At 41.8% G+C, this 13,480-nt stretch overlaps 1 protein-coding gene across 5 annotated transcripts in view; it reads left to right on the forward strand.

Annotated features, from left to right (window-relative positions):
• The window catches only part of FBLN5 (fibulin 5), a 57,527-nt gene extending 45,767 nt beyond the window's left edge, over positions 1 to 11,760 (forward strand). For all 5 annotated transcript variants that reach the window (XM_068682939.1, XM_068682938.1, XM_068682940.1 and 2 more), the window contains 4 exons: positions 2,236 to 2,358; positions 2,892 to 3,018; positions 5,544 to 5,739; positions 7,206 to 11,760. In XM_068682939.1, the coding sequence (XP_068539040.1) occupies positions 2,236 to 2,358; positions 2,892 to 3,018; positions 5,544 to 5,739; positions 7,206 to 7,367 (608 nt within the window). In that variant the 3' untranslated portion in view covers positions 7,368 to 11,760. The remainder of the gene's footprint in view (positions 1 to 2,235; positions 2,359 to 2,891; positions 3,019 to 5,543; positions 5,740 to 7,205) is intronic.
• The last annotated feature ends 1,720 nt before the right edge of the window (positions 11,761 to 13,480 follow it).

The raw sequence follows: 13,480 nt of genomic DNA on the forward strand, positions 1-13,480 counted from the left end.
AACATTCTTATGTGATTAAAGAAATAGTCATGCAAAAAGCACTTTTCCATTTGCCAGTAGAAGGCATGTATTGCTCTTGCTCTTACAACTGCACCCTTCTGCCTGAAACATTCCCTCTTTTCCTTCGGATGGTTCTGGCTGTGCTTCAGAAGTAATATGTGGTTTCTTAGCAGAGCTGATATGTTCAGTTCATAGCAGATGAAACTGTGCTTATGTCACTCTACTTCTCCCTCTCTTGTTTTTGTTTTTATTTTATTGCTTTATTTTAATTGAAGGCAAAACTTATTTCTGTGCTTAATGTTCCCACAGCCTGATAAAATTAGAGAATCCAGCCAATATTTCTTGGAAGGAAAAACACACTGGAAAATACTTGTTTTTTAATTTACAGTAAACAGATGTAACATGCTGTTTCTGAAAGAGAAGACATGTGATATGCAGTCTGTATATAGATTAGTGTATCTGAAGTTGTTCTCTCATGCAAATCTCCTTATTATGAGGGAGAGTACAAAGACCTAAATCTCTAAAGGGTCTTAACATATAGAGCTGCAACACCTAACTTAAGATTTCTGCTTTCCAGTAGAATTTCTGCTTCTAAATTTTTACATGTTCCTGAGCTAGCTGAGGGCCTGAATCAACTGAGTTGAGTGCAATACCACACAAACATTGCCAGTATAAAAAGGTGCCAAGAGAGGTTATGCTTAAACCTCATTTGTGGCTGAGAGTTAAGCCTGCAAAAGGGATTTTCCACCACTCAGATTTAGGGCAGAAAAACATCTCTTGACCCTTCTGCGCAAGCAAACACTTGTTGGAAGTGGGTGAAATTCCTCTGAATGAGATTCTTTCATTTCACAAGCAATCACTGGACATCACTGAGGCTTGCAAAAGGAATGGCCCCTGCAGATGCAGTAGACAGAAGCACTGCAGAAGGGTTTGGCTGTGTCTGCCCCATGTGGTTCAGCAGCAGCAACGTGGGGCCCTTGGGGCTTTATGTACCTCCAGCACTTGACAGCAGCTGCTCACAGGTTACATGAATCTGATGGTGCTTGAGGGCTGGGCTGCAAGACCTAGAGGGGGTGGGCGATATCCCAGTGCCCTTATGGAGTGCTTTTCTCAGTAAACTCGCTGGGGCAAGCCACACGCTAACAGGACTGTGTAGCTGTGAAGTTCCCTTCATCTCTCTTTTGATTATGTGGTTGCAGACATAAAGCCACTTAAGCACATTTGGACTTCAAATACTTTCTCAAGTGCATCTGTACAAAACAACAGAAGTGTATAGATGGCCTAAGCCCAATTTAAAGAAAGGGAAATTCAGTCTGAGGAGTAAAAGTGATTTGCCTGGGAGAGTCAACATGTCAGAGCTGGGAATATGAACTTGGGAGTTCCTGGCTGGGACTATGGCTTTTGTTTCTTTCTTCCCCTGAACAGAGAAATAAGGAAATGATTAACAGCAGCCTCCCTCAGTCTAGCGCCTTTGCATGTGTTTTCTCCTCGGTCAGCCATGCCTCCATGTGCAGCTCAGAAGTTCATCTTTCTACTTGAGCACAGTTCTGCAGAATATGATGACTGATCAATTCATGAGAAAAGGGGAAAAGAGATCATTTTCTGCTTTCAATCAGGGGTTGGACAGCCTGTTTAACTTCCTGGGTATCTGGGAGAACTCTGGGCCTTCTAGTCGGTCTGACTCAAGCAGGGATGAGCTCTGAAGTCTTGCTTGGAACGCCTTGCAAGTAACTGGCTAGAGGCTAAGAAGCATAAAACAGCCAGGGCTGGCTGCAGGATTTCTGCTGGGACCCATGTGGCCCTGGGAAAGGGAAGTTTGCTCTCCAGAAAAAGAAAAAAAAAAAAAAAAAAAGTAAAGAAAAGCACCACCAAGTCTCTACTTACAAATTACAGTTGCAGATTTGTTATTGGAGTACCGCTATCTCTGACGTAAAACAGAACCAAAAACACAGCCAACTGGTGACAGGTATTCAAAAAGAAAAATAAATATATAAGAGCCATGCATTGTGTTGAGCAGCGGCCTTGGTTTCCCTAGGGAAAGAAAAAAAAAAAAAAAAAGGTTTAGCCAAGAACCTGTTTAACAGTATTTTGCCAGGCTGCCTCAGAGCTCTGAGGAGTTGGAAGGTGCCAAACTCCAGCTGGGGTGATAGGCACATAGTCTGGATGGCCCCTGCTTGTGGGACTGCTCTTTTGACTGTGAAGCCAAAAACTCTAAACTGTATTTTACCGTTGCAGACATGGATGAATGCAGCTTCTCAGAGTTCCTCTGCCAGCACGAATGTGTGAATGGGCCTGGTTCTTACTACTGTATCTGTCCTTCGGGCTATAACCTGCTTGATGATAGCAGAAGCTGCCAAGGTAAGAACATTCCAGCACCCAGAGGGACTAGCAAGTAAGTCCTGTGTCTGGAAAGAGGTTTTCAAGGACTGAGATGCTTGGTCTTGGCGTTGCATAAGTGACATACTCATAGGGGCCAATTATGTGATTCTGGTGAGAACATCATCACACGAGCAGTCCCACTGAGGTCAATTGGTGTAAGGAAGGCTTTACTGCCTAAGAAACAGCTACACAGTAAAGCCCTCAGATGCCTTCCTCTCTGCTGCACGTCTCTCTTTAGTTTTCACATTCTGTAAGGTCAGAAAGCTTGAGCAGCCAATTTCTTTTTTATTTTTGCAGCACTTAGCATACGGAATCACTCCAGTAACGAGAAATGAATGGAGTAAAAACTGGTCTTAAAAGAGGGGCCGGTTATCAAAAAGCCACTTCTCATGGTGCAAGAGCATTGCAAATTTTGGGGCAATTCCTTATGATGGACATAGCAGTAGAAGAGCTGTGCCTTGCATATACATCCCTGCTTGTCTTTCTCTTGTTTTTTTTTTTTTGTGTTTTAGATATCAATGAATGTGAAACTAGAAACTTCACCTGCACTCCACAGCAAACGTGTTTCAATATCCCAGGAGAATATAAATGTTTAGACCCAGTAAGATGCGAGGATCCTTATATCCAGATTAACGAGAAGTGAGTAACATACCCACAGCCATAGAAGCAAATTCTGTCTGTGTGAAGCATATCTAGTGAACCAAATAAGCTATATTTTTGCAACACAACCATTAAGTGTACCTAAAGAGCTATAGATACCTGCTGTTGCTGCATTTACCATTAGTAAGCTTTATACAAATAATAAATTGCAATTCCTTACCAGGTCACCAGGTGGGATATGATATGATACTCAGATGTGTGGGAAGTTAGACTGGAAAAACACTTATCAGTGAGTAGAAAAAAACAGCAAGGTTTGTAACATAATGAGGCATTTACTTACATTACTAATTGACTTCATATATGCTCAAATGCAGCCCGTTTGTTAATATGAGTATTTCCTGTAAATATTAACTAGCTCATGTTCAGGAAGTACTTTAAAAACATTAGATGCTAGTTATCGCAGGGTCCAAGTAGTTTCCTGCCGCTTAAAGGCTAAATGTGCTGGAAAGTCCACAGACTGATTTGCATTGTCTGGAAATTGGGTATATCTGAATGGGGCTATTAGCGCTGTTCCTGTTTAAATATGGAACAATTTGGGTAAACAAATCGGGGGGAGGCAGCACATTTCTAAAAGTTGCCTGATTCTTTCACATTTTTGTATGTACCTGCCTGGGCCTCAAAATGTTTCAGCTCCAGCTAGATCTCTAAGTATTGCAGGCCATAGAATTTCATCCATAGTGTTTGCGCTAAACCCAATTACTTGGGATTACTTGGTAGCCTAATGTATTTTATAGATAAGCAAGAGGTGAAGAATCCACGGCTTCCCATGACAATGCATTCATGCCTTTACATTGCTTTCTGAACTAGGACAGCTGAGGAATGGACAAGTTCTGTTCTGCCAATTCTGGCTCTACCTATCTTCAGAGATGGTAGAATCTTAAACTAGAAGCTGAAATATTTAAAGTCTATGTATCTAAATTCCTTAGAACCCAACTGCGGAGTACTTACAAATCAGCTTCCACCAAAACTCTTGATCTCTGAGCTTTGTATTTGGTGGCTTTGGCACATATCTAGATGTGACTGCATTTAATTTGTGGCATATGTCTAGAAGTGGTCAGTATAAAAGACAAGCAAATTCTTTGCATCTGTGTTCTCTGTGGAAAGGATTGGGTGTTTGTAATGCCAGGAACTTTTGTATGGAGGATTTGCCAGAGGAATTGTCTGAAGTTGGTGTTGGTAGTGGAGGTTATAGAAAAAAATAGAGGAAAAAAAAAGCAACTATTTTCCATCCAGTAAATTCCCCAACATGGATTTTATAAAGGGACATCCTGCCTCAGAACTTTATTGGAGTTCTCTGAAGAATTCAGCAGCTTATGGCTAAGGGGCATGGGCTGATAGTCTGCTTGGGTTTCCAAAGGCTTCTGAAAATTACCCTACTTTAGGTTTCTATGGAAATTGAGCAGTCATAAGTAAGTGAGCAACCCCTGGCACAGATGAATAAGAGTTTGAAAGATAAGAAGAGAATTGCAGAAGAAGCCTCAATGACTGCAACAAAATGGCAGATGAAATTCAGTGTAGATGAATATAAAGTAAAAATACAATTCCAACTTCACAAGGTAAATAAAGAGCGCTTATCTGATTATAGTCCCTCCAAAGCGAGGTTTGAGGACTGTTACAGGTAGTTGCTTAATCTGCCAGAATCACCAGAGAAAAAGCAATCTGAAATTGAGGTATGGAATATCCTTAGAACATGTGCCATTGTGTACCCATATCTTCAGGACTGCACAGTTCCATCCCCTCCTTTCAAGAGCAATGTAATGTAACCAGACAAAGGTTCGTAAAGAGCCACAAAGACGGTCAAAAGCATGGAACAGATTCCTTGTGAGAAGCAACTAAGTTTAGGACACTTCAGCCATGAACAGGGTCAAATACAAAAGCCTGAGTTGCACATGGAGCATGAGCAGGGATTGACGATCTGCTCCCAAGAGCTGCAGGCATCAAAGTCAGCAAGAGGCCGTGAAAGGAGAGCAGAGAGATGTTTCTGCACTGCTTGCCAGGGGCTGTGGAGCCACACGGTACCATGGATGCCAAATGTTCCTGGGGGTACAAAGGAAAGCTGGACAAGTTGATGGATAAGAAATGCATTGCAGGCTAACAATATACAGCAGACATCTTAGCTTCAAGAGCCCCAGGGGTGGGTGGAAGGGGGGAGTTCAGTTTAAATTACTATCAGAACAAACATGTATAGGGTATTCTACACCTGCAGAGCTGCCTTAAAGACAGCACTGATTTTCAAGTATCTAAGAAGACATAGGATGCCAAGATATTTTGGCAAAGCCTGGAAGACAAGAAAAGAAGTCAGGGATATAAGCAGACTGAGGTAGCAGAGAAAAATAAAAATAAAAATAAGCAAATTCATTACATTTTCATTGATTCTTTTAGGTGGTTGGCAACTTGATTTATTGATTGATTGATTGATTGTTCTTTGCAGCTGTATCAGCATGTAAAAAATCAAGTAAAACAGGAATTTGTAAGCACTGATGACAATCCTATCTCTCTTTTAGCCGCTGTATGTGTCCAGCTGAAAATCCTGGCTGCCGAGATCAGCCATTCACCATCTTGTACAGAGTCATGGATATTGTGTCTGGGCGGTCAGTGCCTTCTGACATCTTTCAGATGCAAGCAACAACTCGCTACCCTGGAGCCTACTACATCTTCCAAATCAAATCAGGGAATGAGGGCAGGGAATTCTACATGCGGGTAAGTCTGGCGCTGGCTGGGAGAAAACCTGGAGTATCTTCTTGTTAGTGGAATTTCTTTCTGACAGCAGAACTCTTCTTTCTTTTACTAAATACCATTCAAACCTTCAGCATGAGACATTTTTACATGCAGACATGCAGGTCGTTGTGCTGGTCTGGCTTTGATATTCACCTTAAGGGATGTTTGGTGGCTACTGATGGCTCCCATGATTGACAGAAAATGGTTGCATGACAGATTTCAATAGATCTCAAAACATGTTCATCATGCGAGCTTCAGTGTAAAATTCTCAATGTTAAAAAGAAATAAAAAAGGTTTCAAAATTCCCAAAATGACAAGTGAATGATCATGCACATCTCACAAGTTCTTTCCTGTTATAAAGTCATTACTGATCCCACTGACCTCCCCTATTCAGGGATGACTTGGCACTTGTTAAGGCTCCATTGATGAGCTTCACCGCTCAAGTCAGCTATTTTGCTTGTATTTATTTATCACATACCCATTCATTTGTCACCTAGACTACTTTGCTTGCACAAGCCTTCCTTTTCCTTCACTGGCAACACGTTCATGTGTCAGGTTTGTAGCCAGCAGGTGGTGCTTATTCCTTGTTTTGAGAACAGCAGGAGCAGGCAGAGAAGCACAGGGCCCCCGGGCTGCTGCTGGGTGGGCTGCAGTACCAGGGCCACAGCCTGGCCCTGGACAGCCCGGCCAGCTCCTCCTCACCATTTTCTAGGGCTTATATTATCAAATACAACATAAATGCTCCTTTTCATGGTAAAACAGGTCCCACTTTATGTACATAAGCTTCTGTTGGAAACCAAATTACATTTGGTTTTAACCTCCAAAACTCTAATTTTTAAATTTTCATAATCCACTGTTCTGGCCAGATATTTCAAAGCTCTGCTTCCACTTACTAGAAGACAGATTTTCTGATGTGCCTTCACATATTTAAAGCTCTCTTCAGAGGGTGAGGTTTTGCAACGTTAACACGCAGTTGTACAACCAACCCTGATTCCACTCATAGCGAAACATCTGTTCTCAAAGCTCTGGTAACATAACCCCTTCTTGGGGTTTGCTGCTTCGAAGTAATAATAGCTTTTGCATCAAATTAAATAATAACTGACCAAAAAAATTTGACATTATTTTTACATACTCCAAATCCATGTTTTCATCTTTTCCCACTCAGACAATAGCAAATTTCTATGCACAATAACTTCTTTTATGTGCAGGGCTCCCAAAGGCTTTTAAAACTGTAGAAGGTGATAGTTCATACAAAACACTGAGATGGAGCCAAACGCTGAATTGAAGCTCTCTCTCCTGTGAATTGCAGTAGCTTCTAACAATGCAACAGAAAACAGTGTTATTTTGGCTGCTCGAGGACTGTGGACGTAACGTGGTCTCACCTGACATGATAGCTTTCATGAACCGTTTCTGGAAATCTCACCTGCTTCCTCTTGTTTTGTGTACAGCAAACGGGACCGATCAGTGCTACCCTGGTGATGACCCGTCCCGTGAAAGGGCCCCGTACTATTCAGTTGGACTTGGAAATGATCACTGTTAACACCGTCATCAACTTCAGGGGAAGCTCTGTCATCCGGCTGAGGATATACGTATCACAGTACTCATTCTAACCCTTGAGTTGGTGCCCTGTAAACATTAAAACAAAAGACACGGCTCCTCCTCTGCAGAACTCTCTCCTCAGAAGCCAGTACGTATAGCAGCTCAAAACCAAGTCAGTATTTCCACAGACCCAGCGACCTATGCCTGTCTGAGGAGGGAGGCCTCTTCATGCACAGCCCCTACCAGGACGCAGTCTTCTGGAGGTGTATCGGCAGCAGATCCCATACGATTCTCTATGTGGTCATGTATTTTAAGGACTCATTTTTCCATTGTAATCACTTCTAGGGTATGAGTCTACGTTTCAAAGACTGTGAACCTTTGTAGCTCCAAGGCAGCTTAGCAAAAAGCACCAAAGAAACTGAGGAAAAAGCTGGCTTTTGCAATCTCGCCTGTTTTTCTTTTTTTTTTTTTCATTATAAACGGAAAGCAAACGAACAAGTAGAACCTTCTCCCCAACCCCCCAAAAAGTCACCTGTTGAAACAAAGGATCTCAAAAGTGCTAATTTACATTCCCAGTTATCTTTGAAATTATCGGTCAGGCACTTTGTCTTAATTCACCCTGCATTTGTCTTACTTTCACCTGTTTTTCTTTGATTCTATTTTATACTTAAAATTCATTGTAAATTCAATCCAAAATACATGTTGTACTATGTAATCTTCTACTTTCTAACAAAGTGTCACATCTTTGGGTTCCTTTCTGTATTAAATCTTTCTATATAACAGAGTTCATAGAAATCTATCACTGGATGGCATGTTTTACAATGTTTAGGGTGTTATGCTTAGTTACAGCCAGATTCTTTGGCACAGGCCTCCACTGCCAGAATAGTGTCCAGGAGCTTCAGAGCAGGTGAGAATTAGAACTTTCACCTGGTTTTCAGTGGAATAATTGCAAACAGTTTGTGATGGTTATAAGGTAACAGTACTGCCTTTGTAGTTAAGGCTGCAGCTGACCTCCTGTTCAAAGACCCCGTGGCTGAGATGCGTCCAAATTCCTTCAGAGAAAAAAAAATGTTCTGTTCATACAGTCTTTCTCCTACATTCCTAACATTGGGGGAAACAAGCTGGAAAAGACTTGGAACGGTCATATCATACATGCCTCTGCCACAAAGCAGACCCAGCTATACCCAGGCCTCGAGTGATGGGATCCCAGTTTTCCATAGGTAATGTCTTCTCAGGTATAACTGCTGTAACCAATAGAAAGTTTTTCCTAAAGTCTAATCTGAATCTCCCCTGTTGTAATTTAAATCTATTCTTTTTAGCCTACTTCCAGTAGAAACAGAGAACAGTTTATCTTCCCCATGCAACAGTCTTTAACATGTCTGAAGACTGTTGTCATGTCTCCCCTCAGACTGTTCCTCTCTAGTCTAAACAAACCCAATTCTTTTGGTCTTTCCTCATACATCACATTTTCTGGACCTTTGATCATTCTTGTTGCTCTCATCTGGATTCTCTCCAGTTGGTTCACATCTTTCTCAAAGTGCAGTGCCCAAAACTGTGAAAAGTATTCCAGCTGAGGCCTCACAGTGCTAAGCTAAATATATATATATATATATATATTAAATATATATATATATTTAGGAGTTTGAAAATAAAACTAAAAATAATTGTATAGTTTGGAAGTATAATCCTCACCTTGTTGAAGCCATTGGCAGGTCAGTGTTTTATTTTGTAAGAACAAGGGTTCCTATACTTTGTTATTAAATTTCTCTGAAGCAACCGCTTTTGCTTTTTTCCCCTACTTTTTCCTTACTGGTTCATTTGCTCTCCAGCATTGCTAGGATAAGAAACATAACCTTTGCTTGGCCTTTTTGAGGACTGAAAGTTCTTAATGCTACTTGGGAAAGGGAGTTATGTAAATTATAATGAGAATAGGCTGGAGCAGAGTAGAAGCATTATGTGAGGTCTTCATTAAAGTGGGAGTATTAAATGGGAGAATACACAGTCAGAAAGTTATCACAACACAGGCTGCATGGCACGATCAGAAAAATGACTCTCTTGTTCCCAATAAGCTTAAAAGTTAGCCTGGGGTTGTTTTTCCTCTCCACTACTTCCACTCCAGTAGAAGTGACTGCTCTTTTTACCAGTACTTAGCTCGAAAGAAGCCTGATGCAATGGGCCACAGCAACAAAATGCTAAATTTAGTGTGCTTTAGCAGCTTCTATTCCTTAATAAAGTTTCCTCCTCGATGATGCAACATCCTGGGGTCCAGTGGCTCAGAGCTCTGTACACAGGCTGTCCTTTATTATAAAAACAGAACAGATCGAGACTGACTTTAGTGGGCCAAGCAAGGAGCAGGAAGCCAAGGAGTTTTGTGAGAAGCCAATCTGGAGGAGATAAATGTAGAGGAAACCTGCAGAGGAACATCAGAAACAGGAAGGTGCTTCTTGAGTGTGTCCAGGCTCATCATACGCCACCCTCTTGGAGGGGAAAATAGAGATGCCCAAGAAGGAGGAATGTTATTTTATAACCACGGGCTAAAGCTGTGTGTGGGTCCCATGTGGAGGAATGGAGACATGGGAAACAAGTGGGCTATGGTGGCCCAGAAAGCAGACGTGGGGCAGGCAGGATCTTAAACTAGGGGCATTAAACTCTCAATGTGCTGAGGATTTTACCAGTGCTTAAAAGCCTTTCTTCTCCTGCTTTGTGTCCCTGTGTTATCACTTCTTTGTGCCCAGCGGAGGAGTTTTTTCTCCTGCCATCACATCGCCTCCTGGAGACGAAGTGCACTCCCTTAGATATCAGACAGTTCCTCACTTCTGGGCTGCTCTCCCATGGTCCCCACATACCAACCTGGTTTAACCCTAATTTAGAAACATTAAAAAAACAACACAGAGGAATTCTATAACAAAACACTTTGTTAAAAGAGTAAAGCTTGAATGCCTGGTTTTAGCAAGGTCCAGCAAATACTCATAAAACAATATTACACTTTCTATATAAACATTCTGCGCTTTTTAAAAAAAAGTGAAAAGTCTGGAAACAAAGGAATTCAGCCACTTCTCAACCGCCATAACATCTTTCATCACTCACTATCACTCCAGCCAACTTTAACTTCGCCAAAATATATGCCAATCTCAGAATAATAAATTACTAGCAGTTTATAACATCTAAACTCTCCATTTCCTATTCAAGGGTCTGTTTTCAATAGACCATCACAGGCTCATATATTACAGCAATTCTCACCAAATAAAAATAAAAAATAAAAATAATATATAAAAAAAAAAAGGAAAGAAATGAATACACATGTAAGGTTTTTATGGGATTAAAGTTAAAAATGCAAGCTTGCAACTGCTGTATGCATACTTGTTCTCCTTGGAGGCTGGGCCACTCTACAAATATATAGAATCCCAGCTTCAGGTCTGGGATTTTATCTGGGTGTTCCCATTGGAGGATTTTCTAACATGAGGCTTGTTACCATACAGTTCACAGACAATGTTCTGGCCAACACCAGATAAGGGCACCGACCTGGGCCTGGGTACGTGCAGCGCAGTGTGATGAGGCCATGGCAGAGCTGGGGAGGGACGGCTTTCTTCCTCGCCTGCCTCTTGGCCGTCATATCTGTGTAAACACAGGCCCTCAGCAAAGGGATTGCCTCTCGGTACGTGTTTGTACAGCACCTATTGCCAACACAATAATTGGAATAAAAGTAAATAAGAGCAGAAATTACAGAAATCCTTGATACAGATCACAGCGACTGGGAGGGAGAACATATTCCAAGAAAGGAGCCAAGTGATTCATGCTATTTGGGCTAGGTGCCAGGCAGAAAAGAATGGCAAGAGACAAATGATCCGGTGCTGTAGAGTTGGATGGGTCCTACCTAGCATATTTGTCTTTGAAATATTTCTAGAGGACTGGCTATTTTTTAACACAGACAACAGAATATTATTTCAGAGTTTATTATTTTAAGAGTTTGCTGGATCCCACAGAATTACTTTTCAACTTGTGCGTCTCTGATAGCAATAATTTTGGTATGAATAGCTAAGCTTCCTGGAGTGCCTGGTCACCCGCCGTCACCGAGGTAGCATTCGTTGCCATTCTTGTAGGGCTCTCTCTTTCTCAGCTGGGGAGCCTGCCTTCTGTTGGCCCAAACTTTACAAGAGTCAGCTTTCATTGGCTCAGAAATGTGGTATTTGCATCAGCACAACTTATGAATTCATTTCTCTCTACCTAGAACAAGCAGAGCAATAGGATCAATACAGTCTGTGGTCATTCGAGTTTTCCAATCTGGCTTATTCACAAAATTTGCTGCTGAATCTTTTCTGTAGCATGTAGCTGTATTATAACCTCATGAAAATTCCATAGTACAAAGTTGTTTTGAAAATAAAAAAAGAAATAAAAGTATGCCCTAATGTTATTTAAGCCTGAAAGGTACCATTGTTGAAATAAATCTGGATGGAAAAACCCTCAGCTGGTGTTAATTTGCATGACTGCTGCTTTTCAATAGAAGGATAAAAAGCATACTGAGGCTCTGCCCTGTGTGCGTGTAAAGCACTGTGGATGTTTCTGTATACACGAAGAATTGATGTAAGCCAAAACTAGTGATAATTTGGTCTGTGTTTGGAAGTTAAAGAGTTTTAAGGTGACATGACACAAGAAAATTGTGTGTTTTCATCTGACATGAGCATTTATAAGTGATTTAAACTGATCACATTCTGTTGTTTTAGTTCTTTGAACCAATTATGACTAGCTCAACCCAAAAGCAGGTGCCATGCATGAAAATTGAAGCTGATGAATTGAAGCATTAGACCTTCTGCAGAAAGCCTGCCCAGAAAGGCAACCTGTGCTGAAGAGGCAGTACAGTAGGGAGTGTAACGGTCCAGAGTACTTGTGCCGGGCTGTCTGTGACCCTGCCGGTTTTTTCCTCACCTGTTTCAGTGCAGGCTGCATCTGATGTTTGTGCACGTAGGGGGTGGCCATCTCACCTATTGCAGATTTTATTAGTTCAAGCTTCTGAGATCCCTGTAGTGATTCCCATTGGCCAAACTGATCCCCGTGTACTCAAGGAATATTGGTGAAGTCACATGAGGGAGCGTTTGGGTACCAGGCAGACACACTTTTACACTGCTAAGTGAGTAACGATGCAGTAACCTTGATGTAAGAACTGAGGAATGTAGCTGGATAATAAAGGGATCTTTAGAAAACACTTCAGCAACCAAAAACTCCCCAAATATTCAATCTCCTTCAACTCTCTACAGGGTCCCAGTATCACTCATTCTCCCTTTCGAGTTTGTCCTGGACAAGTGATCTCGTTATGGTCATGCACTGCAAGCACATGCTGAGTGCACCCCGCCTCTGCTCTAGCACTACCTAACATTTTTCACTTTGCTTTTTGGAGACCATCTGTAGGTTCCTTGTCTCTCTTAGTCTCTGACTGACCTCTCTTGCTTTTCTCATAGCCAAGGCAAACCCTTTATTTCACTGCAAGGTTCCTCCATGCCCACCAAAAAGTTCTTCAAGTGTTTTGCTGGAAACGCAGGCACTATGGTGGCCCTCCTGCTGCTCCTGTACCCCTCTCTCTGCAGTGCCACCAGGCACCCCTACAGCAAAGCACTTGGCCTGATGGTTGAAAGGATTGCCCAGCCTGCTGCCAGAGCCTCGTTTCACAAAGAGGTTTTAAAAATAAACAGCGCACCCCTCCCACTCTGAAGGAACCAGCTGCTCTCTTAGGTCCTGATGAATCACTTTTCTCCTGAAATTGGGTTAGTGATTGCTAAGCACTTCACATCAGGTCTGGATCTAGCCCAGTTTTAAGTCTTGAATCTCAGTGTCAGTGGTATAAATGTAAACAGATATGTATTACTTTGACAGTAGAGTTGAAAGATTGTTTCTAGTAAATAAATAGTAGTATGACTGCACCCTCTCTTTCTCTGTGGGAACTATCTTTGGGTACTTCAAGATTTTCTGAGACAACCTTTGGCACTTGAAGATTCTCTCTGGTATTTCAGGCCCCACACTGGTGTGTTTCCATGAATGATTCCTCACCCCTAGTCTTCAAAGGCCAACCCAGACCCTTGACTCTACACATTTCTAAACTATCAATCCGTGTGCAAGTCTTTGCAGAGTCATGACTCACACCTCATTCATAGAAATTGTTCCTTGAGTTATCTCTGTAGTTTGTACGGGATTA

Source organism: Anas acuta, chromosome 5 (assembly GCF_963932015.1).
Source record: "Anas acuta chromosome 5, bAnaAcu1.1, whole genome shotgun sequence".
Taxonomy (NCBI): Eukaryota; Metazoa; Chordata; class Aves; order Anseriformes; family Anatidae; genus Anas; species Anas acuta.